Genomic DNA, 26,399 nt, shown 5'->3' with positions numbered 1-26,399 from the left:
ACATTACACTTTAAAAAAAACCCACTGCATTCTGTGAATTAGACAAAGTGGATGGTGACCCACGAAAGCCACACCATGTATTCGCTTGCTATCAGACATTTCGTCTCTTCCTCAACATACGTCGGCAGGTGAAAAAGGGGTGGGTTTCAATGCCCCTCCATTAATGAACGACCTGCAATTCCTCACGGATCTGGAAAATGGCTTTCCCAAGGGGGGAAAACTGGGAGTTTCGACAATAAGATCTGCCCCAAGAGGTTGACTGATGCTTGGGTAGAAGGGATAGCATGGATATCCATTGATAGAGTGGATATGGATCCTTGGAATAATTTATTTATTTGTTTGTTTGTTTTGTCAACTACATATTGGAGATATGTTTTCCCCCCGAAACTCCATCACTCTACTAAACAAAGATTTTTATTAATATTGTTTCTTCATTGCTTATTTGACCCCTATGATAATCATTAAGTGTTGTATCACATGATTCTTGACAAATGTATCTTTTTCATTTATGTATGCTGAGAGCATATGCACCAAGACAAATCACACTTGGCCAATAAAATTCTATTCTACTCTATTCTATTCTTTCTATATAATAATATTCATATCCATGATTCTAGTAAAAAAATAAGAAGCATTGGATATAATATTCATATACTGTACTGTGTATGTTACTAGTAAAAAAATAAAAAGAAACATTAGCACAGGGGATGGAAGGCATGCCGGTGCACTTATGAATAGTATTTTTAATATCTGAAGGTATACATACATGGATTTTATTTTTATTTTATTTATTTATTTATTTGTCAATCAAGTACAGTTTATATAAACATAACATAGAAAGTAATGATAAAAGGAGACAATAGGACAGCAGGGCAGGGACGGTAGGCACAATGGTGCGCTTATCCACACGCCCCTTACAGACCTCTTAGAAAAAACTGTGATGTAATGTAAGGGAGAAAAATGGGGGGGGGGGAATTGGAAAAAAAAGAGAGAGAAATCTGCTCCACCCCTCCCTCCCTTCCGTCTTTTCTTCTCTATGGTCTTCCTGGAACTCGACCTTTCGCAGTGCAGGGGCGGTGTCAGCAGCGCGCGCCACACCCTCGGGCGTTCTTTCCCGGCAAGCTTTGCGGCTGCAGGCAAGAGGACTGGCGGGAGCGTGGTCGAGATGGCGTCCGCGGACGGCGTGCTCGAGGAAGCCGTTCCGGCTGTGCGGCGCAGCAGGTGAGGAGTCCGGGTGGGTACAGCGACCCGGGGTGGGGGCATCTCTTGCCGTCCCTTGTCCACCTCCCTTTGGAAAGTTTTCCCCCACCTCCGGTTTAAAATTTCCTCTCCGCAGTCACGGCCACGTACTCCTTCCGCCTCCCATTGCATTGTATTGCTTCTTCCTAAGCTCGGAGACCACGTTGGGATCCGAGCCGCTGATGCTTCCGGAGACGGGGCGTGCATGACAGGGGTGGCGCGGGGGGCATGCAGGTGGCTTCTTCTGCCTGCAGGTGCAGAAGCAGCTTCACCGGCCACGGTTTGCTTTGTCGGGCGCGGGGGGGAGTCGAGAGAAGCCTTCCTTCCCTAACGTGTTCGCTTTCCCTCCGGCTCAGCGGGAGCAGAGGAGCCGCCCTGAACGGCCTCGTCGGCCGCTTGCCGCTCACGCCGTCGCTTTCCCCACGGAAAAGGACCACCAGCCAGTCGAAGACGGAGCCTCCGCTGCTCCGGACCAGCAAGCGCACCATCTACACGGCTGGGCGGCCGCCCTGGTACAATGAGACCGGCACGCCGTTCAAAGAAGCCTTTGTCATTGGTAGGGGGAATCGGTGGCTGCTCCTTTTGGGTCCTGTAGTTGGGGGGGGGGAGGGTCTGTTTGAATCCTTAGGCAATTTATCCAACAAACTAGGAGCTTCCAGTTGAAATTTGGGTCGTTCTTTGCCAAGTGGATCAGGTGTCCACTTAATTGATTTTTGCAGCCTTATTTGAAAAGAAACCATCACAAAAACAACATATATGATAGGAAGAAATGTGCTCTTTCTAATGAAACACAAATGAAGGATGTTTGAAGGTGAGAAAACAGCTCTGTTTCATCACCTTCAATCATCTTCATGAGAAAGAGCAAGTTTTTATTCTATTGCTCTATTTTCTCACCTTCAATCACCTTTATTTTTATTTCATTAGAAAGAGCACTTTTTTTCCTATTACGTATATATGTTGTTTTTGTGATGGTTTCTTTTCAAATAAGGCTTCAATTTCACTTGACAAAGAATGACCCATTTATCCAACAGCTGGAAGTGCCAGTTTCCCTGCTTTTGGATATTATTATTATTATTATTATTATTATTATTATTATTATTATTTCAATTTCTATGCCTACTGATTTCTGTTTTTCTGTGCCATATTTCCCCTTCCTCCTTGAAAAGCTGCTTCTTGCATAGAATGAGAGTATTATGCTGAAGTAATTTTATTTTTTTTTTAAAACACCAAGTATTGTGCTGTTCTTGGCCATATTGGTCATACCACGCCTGCTGGGTTTAGTTGCAATGTGCTATGTGGGCGCCACACCTACACTTTCCCACTCTGAGTAAGGCTGTTGGTGATATCTGCATGTTGGCTTCTTTCCCACTAGGGAGGTTGAAGTGGAGATCATTGGAAAGCCAGGCACACTAGGGTGGAGACTAAGAGGAGAAGCGGACATGTCTTAGGGCTGTTCTTCTGGGTTTTCCTCTTCTCCTTGGCTTATGTTAGCGGTGTTTTTGTCTTTCCAAGGCTTGTGTGGTGGCAGTGCATCTGGCAAGACTACAGTGGCCAACAAAATCATTGAAGCGCTAGATGTGCCTTGGGTGGTGCTGCTCTCCATGGATAGCTTCTACAAGGTGGGCTGGTTAACATATCATAGAAACAGAATTTGCCGGCTGAAAAAGACCTCATGGTCCATCTAGTCTGCCCTTATACTATTTCCTGTATTTTATCTTAGATTGGATATACATTTATCCCAGGCATGTTTAAATTCAATTCCTGTGGGTTTACCAACCATGTCTGCTGGAAGTTTGTTCCAAGCATCTACTACTCTTTCAGTAAAATAATATTGTCCCAACTCCCTCAATTCCATCCCTCTCGAAGGCAACAATGGGAATCAGTGCGAAAATTGAAGTCTAAGAAATCACCTCTACAATACTGATCCAGTCTGTTCTCTTCCCTGTTTTCTGATTTCTCTTCCAGGTGCTGAACAAAGAACAGCAAGAGCAATCTGCTCGTAATGAATACAACTTTGACCACCCCGATGCCTTTGACTTTGACCTGCTCATCAGTGTCGTACGCAAACTGAAAGAGGGCAAGAGCGTTAAAGTTCCTGTTTACGATTTTACCACACACAGCCGAAGCAAGGAGTGGGTATGTAGCTGCAGGAGGATGTCCCATTGCTCCTAACAATATTTAGAAATTAAAAGGCTTCCCTTCCGCTTTTTTCTGTGAGGCCACATAAGCTCCCTAAGGCTTTCATGACTTGGTGTAATACAGTTGGCTAAAATTGCACAAATTTATTTATTTATTTATTTATTTATTTATTCATTCATTCATTCATTCATTCATTCATTCATTCATTTATTAGATTTGTATGCCGCCCCTCTCCGCTAACAACAATAATAAAAACAGCATATAACAAATCTAATATTTTAATTACTAACAACCTTTATTAAAAACCAAATATACACACAAACATACCATGCAGAAATTGTATAGGCCTAGGGGGAAGGTATATCTCAATTCCCCCATGCCTGACGACAGAGGTGGGTTTAAAGGAGCTTACGGAAGGCGAGGAGGGTGGGGGCAATTCTGATCTCTGGGGGGAGCTGGTTCCAGAGGGCCAGGGCTGCCACAGAGAAGGCTCTTCCCCAGGCCCCCGCCAAACGACATTGTTTAGTTGACGGGGCCCGGAGAAGGTTCACTCTGTGGGACCTAACTGGTCGCTGGGATTTGTGTGGCAGAAGGCAGTCCCGGAGATATTCTGGTCCGATGCCATGAAGGGCTTTATAGGTCATAACCAACACTTTGAATTGTGACCGGAAACTGATCGGCAAATACATAGAATCTTTCCATTGAAGGGGTTGTTATAGGCTAGATGCAAGTCACCCAAGCTCCTCTAGAGAAAGGCAAGAATAAAAATGCAGAATCATAGCTCCAAGCATCTAGCAAAGTTCGTCAATAGTAAAAATTTCTAATGGTTCACATGTGGAAGCCTTAGATTCATCATTCCTGAGGTAGGTTTCCTATTTTAATGTGGAACTGAAATATTTCCCGATAATGACTGTACATCTTGTATGCATAAAGACATTAAATTGATCTGCCTCAATGTTTCTCAACTCTGCGAACCTCAGCTCCTAAAATTCCCCATTCATTATTGTTGGCTTGTCTCGGTTAGGCTATGAAACCTTCAACAACACCAAGCAGAGAATTTTAACAGAGCATGGATGTGTGATAAAGCCAAGACACAGACTTAGTTAAATAAGTATTATTTACATATAAACAAAATATAAACAATCCAAAATAAGCACGAAGCAAATACAGAATAATAAGCACTGAGCAATTACAAGATTAGCACAAAGCAAAATACCATATAGATAATAAGCACGAAGCTTAAACACGACTCCCCCATCTCAGGCAAAAGTAAAGGAAGTGACCGAGCAAAATAATGAGCTTTTATAGCTTCAATGAGGAAGTGACGAAACAGCCTTGAATATTAACTCTTCAAGTACAAGTTAACCCTTTGAGTGCACATTAACCCTTTAAGTACAAGTTTGGTACAAGTGTACAATATGCAGTTTACAATGGCAATCCCTAACAACCCTGTACCCTGTACTAACAATTATTCATCTTCAAACTGCTGAGGTTGAAAAACTCTTGGTTTAGCTTTCCAGTTTAGTTTCTCCAGCTATGGGGGGAAAGGAGTTTCTTTCTCCCAGTCATGAAAAATAATGCAGCCCTGATTCTAGCTCTGTTTTTAGAAAAAGGACTATTCGTGCACTTCCCATTACAACTTCTTTTGATCGGTGAAAATAATGCTGCAGCATTTAAATTTTAAAAATGTTCTTTATCTTAGCTATGATGTTTGTCTCAGTTGGCAGACATTTCTTCTTTTGCAGCCTGATGACATTTAGGTGCTGCAGGATTTTTGGAAGGAAAACTGCATTTGACTAACTGTATTCACAGAATGTCTAACTTTGTATTTTCTGTTCTGGTTCACGTAGTGAATTCCACCTTGGTTTTTGAAATGCACGTTTTTCTAAAGCAGTTTCTAAGTAAAACCAAACCAGAAGAATAGAATTGTAATATGATTTGAAAAGAAAGCTCAGCAATATTTTTCTGATTTTCTGAGTCCAGTGTTTTTGCTATAATATTCATTGAATGAGGCATGCAATGAATACGTCTGTTGTATTTTGGGGACTGAAGACAGATAACAGAATTACAGTTCTGCTCATTACCCTGTTTCCCCGATAGTAAGACACCCCCGATTGTAAGACGTATCGGGGATTTCAGGGGGGTCGGCTAATATAAGCCGTACCCCGAAAGTAAGACATATGTCTTACTTTCGGGGAAACATGGGGGTATTGCCGGGGGGGGAGCCCGATGACGTCGCTTCCAAGCTCCCCGCGCGCCCCTCACCTTCGCCTCACCACGGCGCCACCGCCTCTTCCCTGGCTTGGCAAAGTGAAGAACGGCGCTGGTCCGAAGCGAGCCGAGCGGGCGGCGGCTTGCAGCGAAGGTGTTCTTCCCAGCAACCGAGACCTGCCGAGGCTCGGCTGTAAGCGGCCAGCGAGGCCGACCAGCTCCGAGGCGAGTAGCTGGAGCTACGCCCTCCTTTGCCCGCCTCCTTTCCGGCAGGCAGGTGGGGCTGCCCAACTGTGCAGAGTGGCTCCTCCCCTCCAGACACACGCTTCCCCGACACGCATCTGTGGCTCCATGCGTGCACGCCGCTTGGAGCCCTGAGGTTGAACTTGGAAAAGGGCTCACAAGGCTCCTGTCCCGCGGCTGCCCTTCTGGACTCTGGGGAGATGCCTTCGGGAACGCGACCCTTTCAATTTTTTTCCAATGTAAGACATACCCCAAAAGTAAGACGTAGTGGGTCTTTTGGGGGTAAAAAGAAAGTAAGACACTGTCTTACTTTCGGGGAAACACGGTAGGTGTCTTATTTCACCTGTTTGCTAGTGTAGGTATCTGCAGGTGGAGGAAGTTAGCAGTCTGAGGATGAATATACAGTGATACCTCGTCTTACAAACGCCTCGTCATACAAACTTTTCGAGATACAAACCTGGGGTTTAAGATTTTTTTGCCTCTTGTTACAAACTATTTTCACCTTACAAACCCACCGCCACCCCTGGGATGCCCCGCCTCCGGACTTCCGTTGCCACCAAAGCACCCGTTTTTGTGCTGCTGGGATTCCCCCGAGGCTCCCCTCCATGGGAAACCCCACCTCCAGACTTCCGTGTTTTTGTGATGCTGCAGGGGAATCTCAGCAGGGGAATCCCAGCAGCGCAAAAATGGGCACTTCGCTGGCAACGGAAGTCTGGAGGTGGGGTTTCCCAGCGAGGGGAGCCTCAGTGAAATCGCAGCATCGCAAAAACACAGAAGTCCGGAGGTGGGATTTCCCATGGAGGGGAGCCTCAGGGAAATCCCAGCAGTGCAAAAACAGGCGCTTTGGCTGGCAAAAGTGGTGAATTTTGGGCTTGCACGCATTAATCGCTTTTCCATTGATTCCTGTGGGAAACATTGTTTCGTCTTACAAACTTTTCACCTTAAGAACCTCGTCCCGTAACCAATTAAGTTTGTAAGACAAGGTATCACTGTATTTCATTCATGACAAGAATGAAATTCAATAAATAATATTTATGGAATACAGTGGACCATCCCATTATTGTTTAGGAGAAATGATTATCACCCTTTCCTGAAAACTGATGGTTACAGGATGAAAATGGTGCTGCTAAAGGCTTTTTTGTCTCCATAGTTGATTTGAGGGTCTCTACTCCATTAGCAACTTTCACATTTATGTAACCTTTATTAGATTGTGGAGTCTTGTGGTACAAAGAGGAACTTAGTGTGAAAAGGACAGCATCATATTGGAATTGAGCTTAGTTCCTTCCGAGTAAGAAGTGTCCCTGTATCCAAGAAGAGTGTCTTAGGTCTTAAATTCTTCTGGGTTTTGATTTGTCTCCATGGCTTTAACTGACAAATTATATCTCCTTTCTTTGCAGAAAATTATCTATGGGGCCAATGTAATCGTATTTGAAGGTATCCTGTCATTTGCCAATAAGGAGCTTCTACAGGTACTAAATAGGGCAAAGATAACACACACAGGGACCAATTTGGGTAGATGGGCATTCTATTTATTTATTTATTTATTTATTTATTTATTAATAAAAATAATTTTTATTGAATTATATATTTTAAAACAAACAATATAAAGGAAAAAGAGGCTCCCTATTTAATTTGCGTCTTAAATGCATCTATTGAGTGGGAAGTAACTTGTAAATAGGTTCTAAGACAAGACCTGCGTCTCTAGTTTTTTCCCTTCCTTGTGACTTCTGCAGCTGCTGGACATGAAAGTTTTTGTGGACACAGACTCAGATATCCGGCTTGTGCGGCGGTTGAAGCGGGACATCATGGAACGTGGGCGGGACGTGGCAGGTGTCATCAAGCAGTACAGCAAGTTTGTGAAGCCAGCCTTTGAGCAATATATTGAGCCTACAATGCAGACGGCAGACATTGTGGTGCCTCGAGGTGAGAGGAGGAAGAGGAAGGGCGGTTGAATTGTTCAAGGTGCAACATTGGGCTGTGTATTGTGCCAATATCGCTGTAGGACGCTCAGGAATTTTGAGTGTGAACACAGAAAGAGTGCCTTTTTTGTGTCCAAATATGACTACAATTTAGTCTCATGGTTTCTAGCCCAACAGTTTAGCCATCACACCAAAAATGGTTCTCATAAAAGGTCTGACAATTAACACGAGATTAAAAACAAATATTAATCTCCTTGACCAAGGGAACCATTTGCACCTTAAAGACTTTTAAAGAGTGTTAAAAAAAACAGGCTGATTGATTTATGGCCTATAGCCTATCCTTCCGAGGTGGGTAAAATGAGGACCCGGATTGTGGGGGCAATAGCCTAGCTCTGTTAAAAAAGTGCTATTGCTAACATGTTGTAAGCCACCCTGAGTCTAAGGAGAAGGGTGGTATAAAAAGCGAATAGATAGATAGATAGATAGATAGATAGATAGATAGATAGATAGATAGATAGATAGATAGATGATAGATAGATGATAGATAGATAGATACATAAATAGATAGATGATAGCTAGCTAGCTAGCTAGCTAGCTAGATAGATAGATAGATAGATAGATAGATAGATAGATAGATAGATAGATAGAAGTGATGGCAAACATGTTTTGGTTATGTACCAAAAAGTGGTGGTGGGGAGCCACACGCGTGCATACCCACACCGATAATTCCATGCCCCCCTCCGCACATGTGCCTGTGACTCCCCTGCTCCCAACATGCAATGGCAAACCTGGTTTTTTTGCTCTCTCCAGGCTTCAGAGCCTTTCTAGGAACCTGCGGAGGGCAAAAATGGCCTCCCCTCCTGGAAGTCAGAAACGGCCCATTCCCCTACTTCCAAAGGCCGTTTTTGCCCTTCCAAGCCTCCTAAAGAGGCTCCGGCGTTTGGGGAGAGCAAAAAATGGGCCTTCCCCAACCTCTCCAGAGGCTGGAAACAGCCTGTTTCCCAACTCCCAGTGGGCCCAGAAGGCCCGAAAATCAGCTGACTGATGTGCATGCCCACCGATATGGCTCCACATGCCACTTGTGACACGCGTTCCATAGGTTCACTATCACTGAGACCACATTTGGAATACTGTGTTCAGTTCTGGAGACCTCACCTACAAAAAGATATTGACAAAATTGAACGGGTCCAAAGACGGGCTACACGAATGGTGGAAGGTCTTAAGCATAAAACGTATCAGGAAAGACTTCATGAACTCATCTGTATAGTCTGGAGGACAGAAGGGAAATGGGGGACATGATCGAAACATTTAAATATGTTAAGAGGGTTAAATAAGGTTCAGGAGGGAAGTGTTTTCAATAGGAAAGTGAACACAAGAACAAGGGGGCACAATCTGAGGTTAGTTGGGGGAAAGATCAGAAGCAACATGAGAAGATATTATTTTACTGAAAGAGTAGTAGACCCTTGGAACAAACTTCCAGCAGATGTGGTTGGTAAATCCACAGTAACTGAATTTAAACATGCCTGCGACAAACATATCCATCCTAAGACATAATACTGTACAGGAAATATTATAAGGGCATAGAAACATAGAAGACTGACGGCAGAAAAAGACCTCATGGTCCATCTAGTCTGCCCTTATACTATTTCCTGTATTTTATCTTACAATGGATATATGTTTATCCCAGGCATGTTTAAATTCAGTTACTGTGGATTTACCAACCACGTCTGCTGGAAGTTTGTTCCAAGCATCTACGACTCTTTCAGTAAAATAATGGATCATGAGGTCTTTTTCTGCCATCAGTCTTCTATGTTTCTGTTTCTATCACTGGCCTATAGGATTTTTTTTTTAAAGAGACCTGCCATTGAGCTATGTATGGGAGTGGTGAAATATTACCTAAAGTGCAGTTATCCATTCTTCAGAACCTCTTTGGTTTTTCAAACTTCCTTTTCCCCCCCCTTCAGGTGGAGAGAACTTTGTGGCTTTGGACTTGATTGTGCAGCATGTTCATAGCCAGTTGGAAAAGGTGAGGAGAAGTAGTCTCGGGGAGGGAGTAAACACTGCTGCAGGAAGGCCCATTCCCACATGGTTACTCCTCCTCGTTGGCCAGTACCTGCTTTTTGTTATTATAGCCCAAAGGACTAGTCACTCCCTGCCAAGAACTCATCCTTTCCCCATATTATGGAAAGGCGTCCAGTTCCTAGCTGTGGCTCATGGGTGTTCCTAGAATTCTTCCACTCCTGATGGCTGCACCTGCCACGTGGTTTTTGCCCCCAAGTTAGCAAGCAATGGGGAAGAATGGCGCCACCGTTTTATTATTGTAGGCTTGGCCTTGGGGCAATTGTTGCTGTGTGCAGTGACTGTTTTGTTTTGTTTCACTTCCCACTACTCCCTGCCTTGTAATACGGCCTCCCGGTGTGGGCTCCTCCTCCTCCTCCTACCGCCCAGCGTGAAATCACAGTCAGGTATGGTGGCACCCTTAAAGAAATAGAGCTAGATCCTTCCTCCTCTTCTCTCTTCCCCCACCTTCTTCATCTTAGTATTGTTCTTTGACGCCCGTCAAACCAGCCAATGGGGGAGCAGCTGGGTGTTGGGGAAGAATTGCTGGCCGTATTTGGTGGGAGTATATAAGGAGGTCAATACAGGCAATCAATTAGGCTGAAGATTTGCTAATGGGCATGTGCAAACCGCTGACCGCTTTGGAATCTCTAGAGCAGTGTTTCCCAACCTTGGCAATTTGAAGATATTTGGACTTCAACTCCCAGAATTCCCCAACCAGCATTCGCTGGCTGGGGAATTCTGGGAGTTGAAATCCAAATATCTTCAAGTTGCCAAGGTTGGGAAACACTGCTCTAGAGCATGTTAGATTTGTGCTCTTTTTTACTGAGAGTTCGTCTTTGCCAACTTCTAAGTAGAGCTCTCAGGAAAGGTGCTGCTTGCTAGTCTCACTTTCTCCTCCATGCCAAGGAAATACACGGCTCAAAAAATAAATAAAGGGAACACTCAAAAAAACACATCCTAGATCTGAATGAATGAAATATTCTCACTGAATACTGTACAAAGTTGAATGTGCTGACAACATGTGAGCCGAGGGGGCACAGTGGGTAGAGTGCAGTACTGCAGGCCACTAAAGCTGACTGCTAGATCTGTAGGTCAGCGGTTCAAATCTCATCACCGGCTCAAGGTTGATTCAGCCTTCCATCCTCCTCGCCTTTCGTAAGCTCCTTAAAACCCACCTCTGCCATCAGGCATGGGGAAACTGAGATATTCTTTCCCCCTGGGCCTCTACAGTTTATGCATGGTATGTCTGTATGTATGTCTTGTTTTTATAATAAGGGTTTTTTAGTTGTTTTATTATTGGATTCCTACATACTGTTTTTATCACTGTTGTTAGCCGCCCTGAGTCCACGGAGAGGGGTGGCATACAAATCCAATAAATAAATAAATGAATGAATGAATGAGGTGGGTAAAATGAGGACCTGGATTGTGGGGGCAAAGTGCTATTGCTAACACGTTGTAAGCCGCCATGACTCTAAGGAGAAGGGCATCAAAATAAATGAAAGAAAGAAAGAAAGAAAGAAAAAGAAATTTTGTGTCAATCAGTGTTACTTCCTAAGTGGACAGTTTGATTTCACAGAAGTTTGATTTACTTGGAGTTATATTGTGCTGTTTAAGTGTTCCCTTTATTTCTTTCTGAGCAGTGTATTTATTGCCAACACTATTATTTTGTGTACAATAACATACACAATAACATATGGGGCTGTATTGAATGGAATTTCAATGCATTTTACATTCCAGCCACATTCTCGCAAGTGTAATTTGCAATACCAAAACGGTATCCCTTTCAGCAAGGTTGGGATGGAGGAGAGGAAGTTCGTCCAGTCGTTTTAAGACTCATTTGCAGTGAGCTACTGGATCCCAGCTGCTCTCCCAGTTCTGGTACCCTGGGAGCGTTCTGCTGTCCCTCTGCCCCGTGTCTCAGGCAGGAAGCTGCTGCCTTGTTGCCCCTCCTAACGCACTCTGTCTATCTGTCTCTCTTCTGTCCTGCTGGGCCTGGGCACCTGCATCAGAGGAAGCTACGCTGGCATATGTGAGGACACTTGGTCTCCTTTGGCTATTCCCTGCTGCACCTTCCTCTCCTTGTGTATCGTGTTCCGTTTTAAGGGGGATGGGGGTGGGAATGGAGCCAGTATTGGGGAGGGCGGGGGTGTCTTTCTGCTCCTGTGCTCCTGTTTTTGTTTTTGTTTTAATCCATTAGTAGAAAGATAAATTTAGCTGTGCCTGACTTTCAAGAGTGGGCATTGGAGACCTTGGTGCACTGTAATTGCTGAATGAAGTTAAGAGCAATTTGTCCTAGGTCAGTGTTTCTCAACCTTGGCAACTTGAAGATATCTGGACTTCAACTCCCAGAATTCCCCAGCCAGCGAATGCTGGCTGGGGAATTCTGGGAGTTGAAGTCCAGATATCTTCAAGTTGCCAAGGTTGGGAAACACTGGCTGGGGAATTCTGGGAGTTGAAGTCCAGATATCTTCAAGTTGCCAAGGTTGGGAAACACTGGCTGGGGAATTCTGGGAGTTGAAGTCCAGATATCTTCAAGTTGCCAAGGTTGGGAAACACTGGCTGGGGAATTCTGGGAGTTGAAGTCCAGATATCTTCAAGTTGCCAAGGTTGGGAAACACTGTCCTAGGTGACCCCTATCTTAAAAGCGGCAAGGGGAACCTGAATTTTTCAGAATTTATTTTGGACCCATCTTTCTTTCTTTGTGCACAAGTGTTGGGGTGGCGGGGCGATGACCATATGAGCAGAAATGATATTTTGCATGCGGAGCTGTTAATTGTAGGGTCAGCCGATAACATTGGTTCTTTCTTCCACGTGACTCATCATTCTTAAATTTTTGCACAGAGCAGCCTTGGCCTCTGCTCATCAGGGACAACCATTGCCAGCAACCTTAAGTGTCTTGGAGAGCACACCGCAGGTTCGGGGGATGCACACTATTATCAGGTACTAGGAAAGATACGTCAGTGGGGTATGCCTGCCTCTGAGACAGGCTACATGGGCCTTTGCAGAGGGAAAGTCTGACTGTAGCAGCTACAGAGAAGCATCGGCTGCTTAACGCCCTTTGGAATCAACTCCCCCCCCGAAGATTCATACCGTCCCAACCATCCCAGTCTTTTGTAAGGCTTTAAAAATGAACCTTTGCCGACAGGCCACTGAAATTTTAACATCTATCCCGGCCTATGAATGAAGATGATAGCATGAATGTGGATGATTGGTTTTCAAATATATTGGGATTTTGGAATATAAATTAAGTTAGATTTTTATATTTTTTTAATATGGTAATTTTTTTAGAGTACTGTACAGTAGTACCTCGTGATACGAACCCCCTTGTCATACAAACTTTTCGAGATACGAAGCCGGGGTTTTGGAATTTTTTTGCCTCTTCTTACAAACTTTTTTCGCCTTACGAACCCGCTGTCGCGAACGCCGAACCCGGAAGTTCGGCAAACGTTCGGGTTTGGGTGGCCACCGAGAAGTGCCGCTGCCCGGCTGTCACCTTCCAAAACAGCCGGGGGGGGGGGGCTTCTCGGCATTCTTCCAAACGCCGAACCCGGAAGTTTGGCAAAAGTTCGGGTTCGGCATTCAGGTTCAGGAGAACGCTGAGAAGCGCCAACGCCCGGCTGTCACCTTCGCAGAAGAGGCGTGGAGCTGTCGGCCAGTCGGGAGGCTCAAATGGAGGTGGGGAATCCCAATAGGGAATTCCAGGGGCGGAGCTTTGACGTCACGGAGACGTTCTTCTTGGCCGGCCGAAATGTGGACTCCAGGAAGGACGTCTTCATGACATCAAAGCTCCGCCCCTGGAATTCTGTATTGGAATTCCCGACCTCCGTTTGAGCCTCCCGACCTGCCGACAGCTCCACGGCTCTTCTGGCAAGGTGACAGCCGTGTGGCGGCGCTTCTCGGCGTTCTCCCGAACGCCGAACCTGAACTTTTGCCGAACTGAGAAGCCCTCCGGCTGTTTCGGAAGGTAATAGATGGGTGGCGGCACTTCTTGGCGTTCTCCCAAACCCTAACTTTTGCCGAGTTTCCGCGTTCGGCATTCAGGAGAGTGCCGAGAAGCGCCCGGCTGTTTCAAAAGGTGACAGCCGGTTGGCGGCGCCCAGCGGAGCGCCGTTTTTGCGATTTTTTTTTTTGTTGCTTGCACGCATTAATTGGTTTTACATTGTTTCCTATGGGAAACGTTTCGTCTTACGAACTTTTCACCTTACGAACCTCCTCCTGGAACCAATTAAGTTCGTAAGACGAGGTATCACCGTATTTTAATATTAGATTCCTGATACGTTTTGTATTTGCTTGTTGTGAGCCGCCCTGAGTCTAAGGAGAATGGCGGCATAGAAATCAGATCAAATCAATCAATCAGTCAATAAATAAATAAAAAGATGAAAGACCTGGTTTTCATAGGCAAATTCAGAACTGTCGAACCTCGACGGTGACAGGCTTGCTTTAGATCGAGGTAGGCAAAGTTGGCTATGACTTGTGGACTTCAACTCCCAGAATTCCTGAGCCAATCCTGCTAGCTCAGGAATTCTGGGAGTTGAAGTCCACCTGTCATAGAAGAGCCATCTTTGCCTACCCCTGCTTTAGATAAAGACATTTTCTGGGATGGAATCCTAGCCTGGAATAATTTTTACTTCTGTTTGCTTTGCAGGAACAAGGACACCAGCAGGGATGAGTTCATATTCTATTCCAAGCGTCTCATGCGGCTGCTGATTGAACACGCCCTTTCCTTTCTACCACTCAAGGTAGGTGCTTCTCCCACTCATTTCAGATCACACACGAACACACTCCACTTATTTTACAACAGAGATGCCACACAGACCATCTCACTTTCTATCTGCACATGAAGTGATTCTTGTGTTTTTTGGTTCAAGCGTGCCTCAAGCAAGTAGCCTTGCGCGATTGGCGATTTGGCCTTGGCAGCGCCTTCTGTTCCAACTGGCAATTGTCTTGACTTTTTCAGCCAGTTACTGTAGAGACACCACAGGGGACAATTTATGATGGAAAGAGATTTCACAGGCAACGGGTGAGTGATTTATTTTTTTTCTAATTTATTTATTTATTTATTTATTTGATTTTTATGCCGCCCTTCTCCTTAGACTCAAGGTGGCTTACAACATGTTAGCAATAGCACTTTTTAACAGCCCCCATAATCCAGGTCCTCATTTTACCCACCTTGGAAGGATGGAAGGCTGAGTCAACCTTGAGCCGGTGATGAGATTTGAACCGCTGACCTACAGATCTACAGTCAGCTTCAGTGGCCTGCAGTACAGCACTCTAACTGCTGCGCCACCCCGGCTCTTCTATTTGCCTCAAAGGTGTCAGTAGGGTAGTATCTTTGTAGGACAGAAAAAGGGAAAGGTGGTAAATAGACTAATATAATAATAATAACAACAACAACAACAATATAAGAACATAAGAAGAGCCATGCTGAATCAGGCCAAAGTCCATTGAGTCCAGCATTTTTGTCACACAGTGGCCCACCGATTGTCCATGGGGATCTTGAGCAGAAAGAGAAGGGAAAACCCTCCCTTTCCCTTGACCCCCAACAAATGGTACTCAAGGGAATCCTGCCTGCCTCAACCAACATAGAGGCGGCACATGGATAATGATAATAATAATAATAATAATAATAATAATAATAGTCGCGGAGATTATGATCTGTTAGGACCTTAACTCCGGAGGTCGATGGATAGAAGGCTCAATCATTTTTTAAAACAAGACGTTTATTTTAAAAACAAAGAGATAAACAAATAAAAGACTGTCTGGAGGGACAGGAGAACATATGCTTCTTACATCATGGAGGTTAAGAGGTAGAGAGAGGAAGAGAAGAGAGGTTGGCAGGATATTGCGACATAAGAGGAGGAGCCAATAAGACACACTAGTTAACTGTTTCATTACTAAATGGGCTGTCAATATACAGTGTGACAATAATAATAATTATAATAATAATAATAATAATAATAATAATAATAATAATAATAATAAGTGAAATATGAAGATCTAAAAATTGACTGCGACTCTGGCATAACCCAGTGAAAGTGGTCCCAGTGGTCCTTGGCATGCTGGACGCAGTGCCAAAGGATCTCAGCGGACATTTGAAAACCATCGGAATTGACAAAATCTCCATCTGTCAATTGCAAAAGGCCGCTTTACTGGGATCGCGCACGTTATCCGCCGCTATATCACACAGTCCTAGGTGCTTAATAATAATAATGATAATAGAATAACAGAATTGGAAGGGACCTTGAATTGGAAGTGCGTTTTCTGGACTTCCGGTTTGCCCATTGGGTGGGGTTTTTTGCACTCCAGGGCTTCAGGGAAGCTTCTCTGGAGCGTCCAGAGGATGAAATGGCCTTCCCCAAGGCCGAAAATCAGCTGGCGTGCGCTGGAGCTGTCATAGGACAGTGTTTCACGTGCCCTTCTGATATGGCTCTGTGTGCCACCTGTGGCACGCATGCCATATGTTCACCATCCCGGCCCTAGACTGTTTCAGGCAAAGGGTTGTCCAACCTGCTTAAAAACTTCCAGCATTGAAGCACCTACAACTTCTGGAGGCAAGTTGTTCCACTCATTGTTTTGTCTGGAAATTTCTCCTTAGTTCTCGGTCGGTTCCTTGATTAATTTCAAGGAATTGCTTCTTGTTCTGCCTTCACGTGCTTTGGCGAGTAGGTTGACAAACACCCCCCCCTTCTTCGTGGCAGCTTCTTAGATATTGGAACACCCCTATCATGTCACCCCAGTCCTCTTTTTCATGAAACTGTCTGTTTTCTATAGAATAGAATAGAATTCTTTATTGGCCAAGTGAGATGCCAGGGGTGGGCAAAGTTGGCTCTTCTATGACATGTGGACTTCAACTCCCAGAATTCCTGAGCTAGCATGATTAGCTCAGGAATTCTGGGAGTTGAAATTCACAAGTCATAGAAGAGTCACCTTTGCCTACCTCTGGATTAGGCCCTTCAGTAAGTCTTGTTTGGAAAGTCTACTTTGGATAATAGCTGCTGGAGACGCAGCTGGGATTTTCTTCATGCAATCAAGGCCTCTGTCACTGTTACAAACACATAGCAATGTTTTGCAGTATTAGATTTAAGTGGTTAAGCTATTGACAAGGATCTTCGAAGAAAGCTGTGTTCCCCTCTTATAGATCACTGGAATCTCCATCCTGAGAGCAGGTGAGACCATGGAGCAGGCTCTTACAGCTGTCTGCAAAGATATTCGCCTGGGGAAAATTCTCATCCAAACCAACCATGACACAGGGGAACCCGAGGTGAAAAAGAATGGAATGGGGTCTTTGGGGAGACGGTTAAGATAGTTTTGAGATGGGGCTGAGTTTTATCCTTCTGAATTCTTTTTCTGCTCTTGCCAGCTGCATTATCTCAGGCTGCCCAAAGAGATCAGTGAAGACTACGTCATCCTGATGGATAGCACTGTGTCTACAGGAGCTGCTGCCATGATGGCTATTCGGGTGCTATTGGTATGTGGAAGCCCTGTTACGTGAGATGGTTGGTTGGTTGGTTGGGATTCTTCTGTCCTTGATGTTGTAAGCCAAGACAGGTTTTTTAAATCAATTTTTTAATTGATTATAAAACATTCACACAACACATGCGCTCAATACAAAGTGCCCACCACCAAACAACATTCATACCCCTCCACCAAAATGGGGGCATATTTTCTATACAGTGATCCCCCGCTCGTTGCGAGGGTTCCGTTCCAGGAGCCCCCGCAACGAGCGGGTTTTCGCGAAGTAGCGATGCGGAAGTAAAAACACCATCTGCGCATGTGCAGACGGTGTTTTTACTCCCACAGCGCTAGCGAGGAGCCGAAGATTGGGGGCGGCGCGGCTGTTTGCCGCCGGCATGGGGGGCTTCCTAGCAGCCCCCCAAACCCGGGTTGGGGGTCCGGGGGGCGCTGTCTCTCGGCGCTTTCGTGCTGAGTCCGGGAGCGAACTCGCTCCCCGACTCAGCTGGAAAGCGCCGAGAGACAGCGTGGACAGGCCCGTTCCTTGGCGCTGTCTCTCGGGGCTTTCGTGCTGAGTCCGGGAGCCAACTCGCTCCCCGACTCAGCTGGAAAGCGCCGAGAGACAGCGTGGACAGGCCCGTTCCTTGGCGCTGTCTCTCGGGGCTTTCGTGCTGAGTCCGGGAGCGAACTCGCTCCCCGACTCAGCTGGAAAGCGCCGAGAGACAGCGTGGACAGGCCCGTTCCTTGGCGCTGTCTCTCGGGGCTTTCGTGCTGAGTCCGGGAGCGAACTCGCTCCCCGACTCGGCTGGAAAGCGCCGAGAGACAGCGTGGACAGGCCCGTTCCTTGGCGCTGTCTCTCGGGGCTTTCGTGCTGAGTCCGGGAGCGAACTCGCTCCCCGACTCGGCTGGAAAGCGCCGAGAGACAGCGTGGACAGGCCCGTTCCTTGGCGCTGTCTCTCGGGGCTTTCGTGCTGAGTCCGGGAGCGAACTCGCTCCCCGACTCGGCTGGAAAGCGCCGAGAGAGAGCGTGGACAGGCCCGTTCCTTGGCGCTGTCTCTCGGGGCTTTCGTGCTGAGTCCGGGAGCGAACTCGCTCCCCGACTCGGCTGGAAAGCGCCGAGAGACAGCGTGGACAGGCCCGTTCCTTGGCGCTGTCTCTCGGGGCTTTCGTGCTGAGTCCGGGAGCGAACTCGCTCACGGACTCGGCTGGAAAGCGCCGAGAGACAGCGTGGACAGGCCCGTTCCTTGGCGCTGTCTCTCGGCGCTTTCGAGCCGAGTCCGGGAGCGAACTCGCTCACGGACTCGGCTCGAAAGCGCCGAGAGAGAGCGTGGACAGGCCCGTTCCTTGGCGCTGTCTCTCGCCGCCTTCGAGCCGAGTCCGGGAGCGAACTCGCTCACGGACTCGGCTCGAAAGCGCCGAGAGAGAGCGTGGACATCGCCCGTTTCTAGAAGAAGTTGCCACCCGAGCGCTCTTGCCCGGCGGGAGGCGAAGCATATGGGTGGGGGGGCTGTCAGGACACCCTCCCACCCCAGCACTTTGCATCCCGCCGGCAAAGAGCAATAAGGCAGCAGCTTCTGCCGGACACGGGCAATGGGCGGGACAGAGAAGCGGGAAGAATCAGGAGGTTCCTTTGGCGGCTGGAGGCTGCCTGGCACCCGCTGCAGCCAAAACAACAAAGCCAGGCAGCCCCCAGCTGCCAAAGGAGCCTCCTGATTCTCCCCGCTTCTCTGTCCCGCCCATTGCCCATGTCCGGCAGAAGCTGCCTCCCGTGCCGATGTTCCCCGCCAAGCCCAGTTCGGCTTCCCTGGCTGCTTGGCCGGAGGGGGGGGGGCTCGGCCAAAAGGGGCTGGAGACGCAGCGATTTGCCTCCCGCCCCTCGCCCCTGTGCCACCGGCACGTCATCTTCCCTCCCAGACAAAAAGGCCGGCCTTTGGGGATGAAGGGGTGTGTTCAGCTCTGCGTCTCCAGCTCCTTTCGGCCGAGCCCCCCCCCCGGCCAAGCAGCCAGGGAATCCGAGCCAGGCTTGGCAGGGAACATCGGCACAGGAGGCAGGAGACGATCGGGCGACCGGAGCAGCAGCCAGGGAAGCCGAGCCGCGGGCGGGACCAGGTGGGGGCTGGAATTTCTCCGCCAGGGCGAAGGGCGGGCAAGCGGGTGCTGGGGAGGGCTTCTCGCCCTCCCGACAGCAAGAGGGGGGAGCGAATGGCGTGGGCATGCTAAGGGCGGGCGAGCGGCAGCGAGGAGTTTGCGTGGGCGGTGGGGAAACTCCTCGCTGACGCCAGCAAGAGGGGGAAGACCCAGGGAAGCCGCTGCCATCTACGCATGCGTGCCCGGCACGCATGCGTAGATGGTATTTTTGACTTCCGGGTTGAAAAATAGCGAAGTACCCTGTTCGCAATGGTTGGGGACGCAATAAACGGGGGATCACTGTATACCATTTTAATTTAAGAGCAGTATATCTATTTACATATTATAAAGTAATTCTAATTTATTCTTTATAGCTTGGTCTCAAATTCTACTAACCACATGTCCTCTTACCTTGTCCCATCCTCCCATCAGTGCCTGCAGATTAGTTTCATTGGCCAAATTCATCCTCTTATTCATAATCTCTTATGAATAATATAAAATATAATCTTAGGGGAAGGTTTGGTAGGGAAGGTTTGCCTATTTGCCGATGACTCTAAAGTGTGCAATAGGATTGATATTCCTGGAGGGGTCTGTAATATGGTAAATGATTTAGCTTTACTAGATAAATGGTCAAAGCAATGGAAACTGCAATTTAATGTTTCGAAATGTAAAATAATGCACTTGGGGAAAAGGAATCCTCAATCTGAGTATTGCATTGGCAGTTCTGTGTTAGCAAAAACTTCAGAAGAGAAGGATTTAGGGGTAGTGATTTCTGACAGTCTCAAAATGGGTGAGCAGTGTGGTCGGGCAGTAGGAAAAGCAAGTAGGATGCTTGGCTGCATAGCTAGAGGTATAACAAGCAGGAAGAGGGAGATTGTGATCCCCTTATATAGAGCGCTGGTGAGACCACATTTGGAATACTGTGTTCAGTTCTGGAGACCTCACCTACAAAAAGATATTGACAAAATTGAACGTATTAGGAAAGACTTAATGAACTCAATCTCTATAGTCTGGACTCTGGAGGACAGAAGGAAAAGGGGGGATATGATCGAAACATTTAAATATGTTAAAGGGTTAAATAAGGTTCAGGAGGGAAGTGTTTTTAATAGGAAAGTAAACACAAGAACAAGGGGACACAATCTGAAGTTAGTTGGGGGAAAGATCAAAAGCAACGTGAGAAAATATTATTTCACTGAAAGAGTAGTAGATCCTTGGAACAAACTTCCAGCAGTCGTGGTTGGGAAATCCACAGTAACTGAATTTAAACATGCCTGGGATAAACATATATCCATTGTAAGATAAAATACAGGAAATAGTATAAGGGCAGACTAGATGGACCATGAGGTCTTTTTCTGCCGTCTGTCTTCTATGTTTCTATCTCAAGTTGAATATGATGCACCATGTACTGATACCAATTTTGTATTGTCCATTTTTTCGCATCCTTCCAGCCTAGGACTATTATCGCTTGAGCACTTTCTATCGCTCCTTCTTTTATTTCTCTAAATTCTCCCATCTCATTCCTTTTCACTAATACTGCCATTTCCTTTATAATTGCCAAGACAGACTGATGAATACGGCTAAGGTGTCAGCGCCCCAAATAGCATCTGAGAAATAAATCAGATTCCAGTCCAATTCTCTCATCCAAGATTTGATTTATTATCAGAGCCATGCTGCTCACGCCATTGCCATAACTTCCTTCCAGTACCCCACCCAGGTTAAGGGCCATTCCCCACACCCACAAGTTCATCACGAGGACCAGTCCGAGTGCAGGGCTTTCACCGACCTCTTCCTTACATCCGCTGATGCAGAACAAAAGATGACCTTGGACTCTAAGACAGGAATTTGTTGTGGCTAGTAGCTTTCCCTCTCATGCAACTACCCCTCCCAGTCCCCATAATACTATTCTTCTGTGGCAGGCCAAAGTCTCTAACTCCACATGAGGGCTTCGGCCTGACATAATGTGGATTGGGGTTGCATAAATGAGATTGATGGTTTGAAGGTGCCGTTGAAAAATGGGTTTGCAAAACGCAGAATAATTTGACCTGCAGCCTGGATGGAGTCATAGAGGGACTGCTCACAAGTGCTGTATCCCACAGGATCATGATGTACAAGAGGATAGGATCTTCTTACTGTCTCTGCTGATGGCAGAGATGGGAGTCCATTCTGTGGCTTATGCCTTTCCCCGTGTGCGCATCATCACCACAGCTGTGGACAAGAGAGTCAACGAGGAATTCCACATCATCCCTGGCATTGGTAAGCAGTTATGGTTTTTCTGGCCCTTCTTTTTGCTCTGGTTGGTTTGGTGAGCCTAAGGGGCACAAGTCAGGCATTGTCTAGCTATAGCAGGGGTCGGCAAACACTTAAAGCACCATTTGGACCCATTTCCCACAGGAGGAAAAAACCCACTGGGAGCCACAAAACCTGGTGGGCGTGGCCAGCTTGACATCACTCACTCCCACCCAGTCACATGACCCCCCTCCCGAGCCACACCTACCCAGCCGGTCATTAGGACAGAGAACTGGGAACAACAAACTCCCCTCTCTCTCCCCCCCCTCTTTATATTTATTTATTATTTATTTGATTGATTGATTGAGTGATTGATTTGATTTGTATGCCGCTCCCCTCCGGAGACTCGGAGCGTCTCACAACAACAAAACACAGTACAAATCCAATGTTTTTTAAAAAATAGTTTTTTAAAAAAAAAATTGGATTTATATGCCGCCCCTCTCCGAAGACTCGGGACGGCTAACAGCAATCATAAAACAGCGTACAATAATACAGTGTTCCCTCGATTTTCGCAGGGGATGCGTTCCGAGACCGCCCGCGAAAGTCGAATTTCCGCGAAGTAGAGATGCGGAAGTAAATGCCCCATTTTTGGCTATGGACAGTGTCACAAGCCTTCCCTTAAGAGTTTAAACCCTACATTACAATTTCCCATTCCCTTAGCAACCATTTACTCACCATTATTACTGGTACTCACCATTGAATAAGACACTTAGTGATCCTGATATTTATAAACATAATTATTTATTAACAATAATTATTTTTTTGTTATTTATTTGCAAAAATTATTAGTTTGGTGATGATGTATGATGTCATCGGGCGGGAAAAACCATGGTATAGAAAAAAACCGCGAAGTATTTTTTAATTAATATTTTTTGAAAAACCGTGGTATAGGCTATTCGCGAAGTTCGAACCCGCGAAAATCGAGGGAACACTGTAATCCAATACTAAAAACGATTAAAAACCCATTAATATAAAAAAACCAAACATACATACAGACATACCATGCATAAAATTGTAAAGGCTTAGGGGGAAAGGGAATCTCAATTCCCCCATGCCTGGCGGCAGAGGTGGGTTTTAAGTAGCTTACGAAAGGCAAGGAGGGTGGGGGCAATTCTAATCTCTGGGGGGGAGTTGGTTCCAGAGGGCCAGGGCCGCCACAGAGAAGGCTCTTCCCCTGGGTCCCACCAAGCGGCATTGTTTAGTTGACGGGACTCGGAGAAGACCCACTCTGTGGGACCTAACTGGTCGCTGGGATTCGTGCAGCAGAAGGTGGTCCCTGAGATAATCTGGTCCGGTGCCATGAAGGGCTTTATAGGTCATAACCAACACTTTGAATTGTGACCGGAAACTGATCGGCAACCAATGCAGACTGCGGAGTGTTGGTGTAACATGGGCATATTTGGGAAAGCCCATGATTGCTGTCGCAGCTGCATTCTGCACGATCTGAAGTTTCCAAACATTTTTCAAAGGTAGCCCCATGTAGACAGCGTTACAGTAGTCGAGCCTCGAGGTGATGAGGGCATGAGTGACTGTGAGCAGTGACTCCCGGTCCAAAACCCTTAATATAAAAACAGTCATACATATGTCTCCCTCCCCCCACTTCTTCCTCTCTATCTCCCCCCTCTTTCTGTATCTCTCTCTCTCCCCCTCCCTCCCACTCTCCATCTCTCTATGGCTCTCATAAAGCTTCTAGCAGGCTCGCTCTCTTTCCCCCACTCCCATGCCCACAAACCTCAAGAGATGCTGGCTGGCTATGGGATGGGGCTGCCAGCCTGGAAAGTTTCTAGCTGGTTTGCCCTCTTCCCCCTCCACCTCCACAGCCTTCAGGAGGAATTGACTGGTGGGTCCCAAATCTCACCTCCCTGCCATTTCACTTCCTCCTGTGCCGCATGGTCAGAGTGCAAAACCCCCTGAAATTTTTTTTAAAAAACCCCAAAACCAAAATGGTGATAGGTGCGCTGGGCTGGAAACTCAGCTTCTGCAGAAGAGCCACACACAAGGGGCCAAAGAGCCGCATGGGCTCGCGAGCTATGGTTTGCTGACCCCTGAGCTATAGCATTTGTGTTCTGATAAGTGATTTTGTTCAGCTCAGAGGTCTGAAACCCGGGCCACTTTAAGACTTGTGGACTTCAACCCCCAGAATTCCTCAGCCAGCTTTGCTGAGGTGAGGTGTTGAGCTTTGCTGGCTGAGGAATTCTGGGAGTTGAAGTCCACAAGTCTTAAAGTGGCCCCGGGTTTCAGACCCCGGGTTCAGCTGATTTAGCAATCATTTTTGTCTTAGGGGAGGGCACTGCAACGTTGCGGGTATTTCCACGGGCCGGGATGCATCTATTACAAGCATGTAATTCATGTTTCGTTAGGGAACTTTGGAGACCGTTATTTTGGCACCGACGGCACCATCCCCTGGTACGACAGTGACGACATGGACTGCTGACCTGACTCTGCTGGACAAGGCTTTATTTCTTGAGTATTGGGTGCCTCTTCTTGGCTTGACTACAGGCATAATGCAATTGCCCTGGTCCTTTTCTTTTTCATAACTGCAAGCTTTACTGGACTTCTCAGCGGTGGTGCGATTTGGATAGCACTTCCTGCTAGAATACACCAACTGGGATGGAAACATTGCTGCTGCTACCTTCCCATTCATAGTCTCCTTCATATTTATTGCTATTTATTGGGGTATCTACTCCCACTGTAGTGCTGCTTCCCAGGCTTTCTTTTTCCCTTTTTTAAACATCCAATACTGTTATTAGAAAATAGTATAAAGAATATAGGAATTCGTATGAAACGTGGCTTCGTTGTGGGCAGCAGCATGATGGGCGCAAGGGGAGAGGAAGCGCTATTCCGGGAGGCGTCTGGCTCCATTCATCCTTCAGGGACCTTTCTCTTGGATTTGACTTTAAGGAGGCTCCGTGAAAGGATCTCTCTGGGTCACCTGGTTGCTTTTCTCCAGCTTCAGCATCTTGTCCCCTTGTCAAGGATGCTGTAAGAAATCCATGCAAATCCATTGGATTTTCCACTGACCCGGTGAGCTACTTCTGCCCTTTTATATATGTTTCCTCACTGGCTGATGTGCAATGCAAGCAGGCTTCTGCACGTTGGCCTGGGGTTCCCCTCTAAAACAATTTGACACTGACTCATTGGGGATCCTGTGATCTTGACAGCTGTCCGTAAATTGTACCTGCCCTCCCTCATTTGTGACTGCACAAGCATTTGGGACCAGTGTGGCTATAAGGGACCTCGTGCTAGAGGCAAGGGCTTTACGCCTAAACTCAATACAGTACTACTATTAGTGAAAGCCAGAGCTTTCCAAACCAAAAGTGGCTACTGGCCTAACCTTAGGCCCCCAACCTGCATTCCCTTATCCTGATCTGTTTTTCAGTACTGTCTGTACTCAGCGGAATTGCTTTTTTTTTTTTTTAATGCCATAATAAAAGATTTACAGTGCTACTTGGCTTTATCTCTTTGTAATTGGGATCTCTTAGTTTGATGTCTTTCAGATGAAGAGGAGGAAATACAAAGGTGGCATTTACATCCTATTTGCTCAGTGCATTTAATTTCAGAAAAAGATTGAAAGTGTCAGAATATCCGAATAAAAATTAAATCATGCAATACAATTGAACTATACAGCATCTTAGAAGAGCTACAAATTATAATTAGCGTATTTTTCTGAGTATAAGATGCACCTTTTTGCGCCCCAAAAAAGAGGGTGAAAACTTGGGTGTGTATTATTCACCAATTGTAGCCCCACCCACCCTTTGGCCTCTGCCTCCCAGCAATTTACCTCCTTGCAGCAAACAGCTCAGACCCTCAGCTGATTTGAGGCTGCAGGCAAGCCACCTGCCGAAACTGAAAGTGAAACTAAAGCTGCAAGGAGGCAAATTGCTGAGAGGCAGAGGCAAAATTTTATTTTCTTGTGCTAGTCAGTTGCTGAAACTGGATTCAAGGAGGTAAGTCAATAACTAAATGTCTGTAGAATGCTCAAATTATTAGACTTATTTTTTAAAGGCTGCTTTGTTATTGAAAATGAAACAGCTTTTTAAAATAAATGATTGATCTGAACAGGCCCAGTTCTATTGTATCTTCTTTTAAATAGTAGAGAATAACTACACTTCCAGAAACCCACATCAATTTTAACAGCATCTGAGTCCCATTGGGATTGGGTGGCATAGAAGTCAGATTAATTAAATTAAATAAATTAAGTATAGTCTGAAATGTAATACTGTAGTGTCCTATTTAGTTTTAAAATAAGGCAGTTGAGTTAAACTCTGACTTAGTCATGTTTGGAATAGATCTATTTAAATAATTGGGAGGAGTTTGATTACATTTAAGAAGTTTCTGGCATTAATATACTGTCACAATGTGCTCTAGTTCTTTGCTGTTTCTATGGGTCAGGCATACATGCATAGAAATACACAGCAAACAATGTACATCATCTGTGCTGTTTGGCAAATTGCTGGGAGGCAGAGGCAGAATTTCCCCCCTTGTTTTTCTCCCCCAAAACTAAGGTGCATCTTATATTCTGGTGCGTCTTATACTCCGAAAAATCTGGTAGTGCCTGGGTGAGGTAGTGTACTGTTATCCAGTGACCAGGAGTTGAACTCAGCTCTGTGGCATCTAACATTGCTGCCAATAATCAAGATTGGGTTACTAGATTGCCATGGCAGGAACTATTGTTCAGTAGGAACAAAGCCATTGCAAAACAATGTCCTCAATCCCTACCTT

General features: G+C 46.1%; 1 protein-coding gene across 1 annotated transcript; it reads left to right on the top strand.

Moving 5' to 3' along the window:
* Nucleotides 1-1,095: 1,095 nt before the first annotated feature.
* LOC139157815 (uridine-cytidine kinase-like 1) lies at nt 1,096-25,124 on the top strand. Its single transcript, XM_070734984.1, has 15 exons — nt 1,096-1,221; nt 1,596-1,795; nt 2,752-2,858; nt 3,205-3,375; nt 7,230-7,301; nt 7,566-7,755; nt 9,716-9,777; nt 10,200-10,216; nt 12,654-12,752; nt 14,458-14,551; nt 14,770-14,832; nt 16,951-17,073; nt 17,173-17,280; nt 21,488-21,644; nt 24,038-25,124. The coding sequence occupies exons 1-15, from the start codon at nt 1,166-1,168 to the stop codon at nt 24,109-24,111; spliced, it is 1,593 nt and encodes a 530-aa protein (XP_070591085.1). The 5' UTR covers nt 1,096-1,165; the 3' UTR covers nt 24,112-25,124.
* Nucleotides 25,125-26,399: the final 1,275 nt, after the last annotated feature.

The sequence above is a fragment of the Erythrolamprus reginae genome, chromosome 1 (assembly GCF_031021105.1).
Source record: "Erythrolamprus reginae isolate rEryReg1 chromosome 1, rEryReg1.hap1, whole genome shotgun sequence".
In the NCBI taxonomy this organism is placed as follows: domain Eukaryota; kingdom Metazoa; phylum Chordata; class Lepidosauria; order Squamata; family Dipsadidae; genus Erythrolamprus; species Erythrolamprus reginae.
Note: the sequence above shows the minus strand (reverse complement) of the source record. Positions and strands in the feature narration are given on the sequence as shown.

Bases quoted from the DNA above. Each gene is read 5' to 3' on its own strand.
- LOC139157815 (XM_070734984.1), top strand. From the start codon at position 1,166: ATGGCGTCCGCGGACGGCGTGCTCGAGGAAGCCGTTCCGGCTGTGCGG. The intron at 7,302-7,565 runs GTACTAAATAGG...TGACTTCTGCAG, and splicing joins CCAATAAGGAGCTTCTACAG to CTGCTGGACATGAAAGTTTT. The intron at 17,281-21,487 runs GTATGTGGAAGC...TGTATCCCACAG, and splicing joins TGGCTATTCGGGTGCTATTG to GATCATGATGTACAAGAGGA.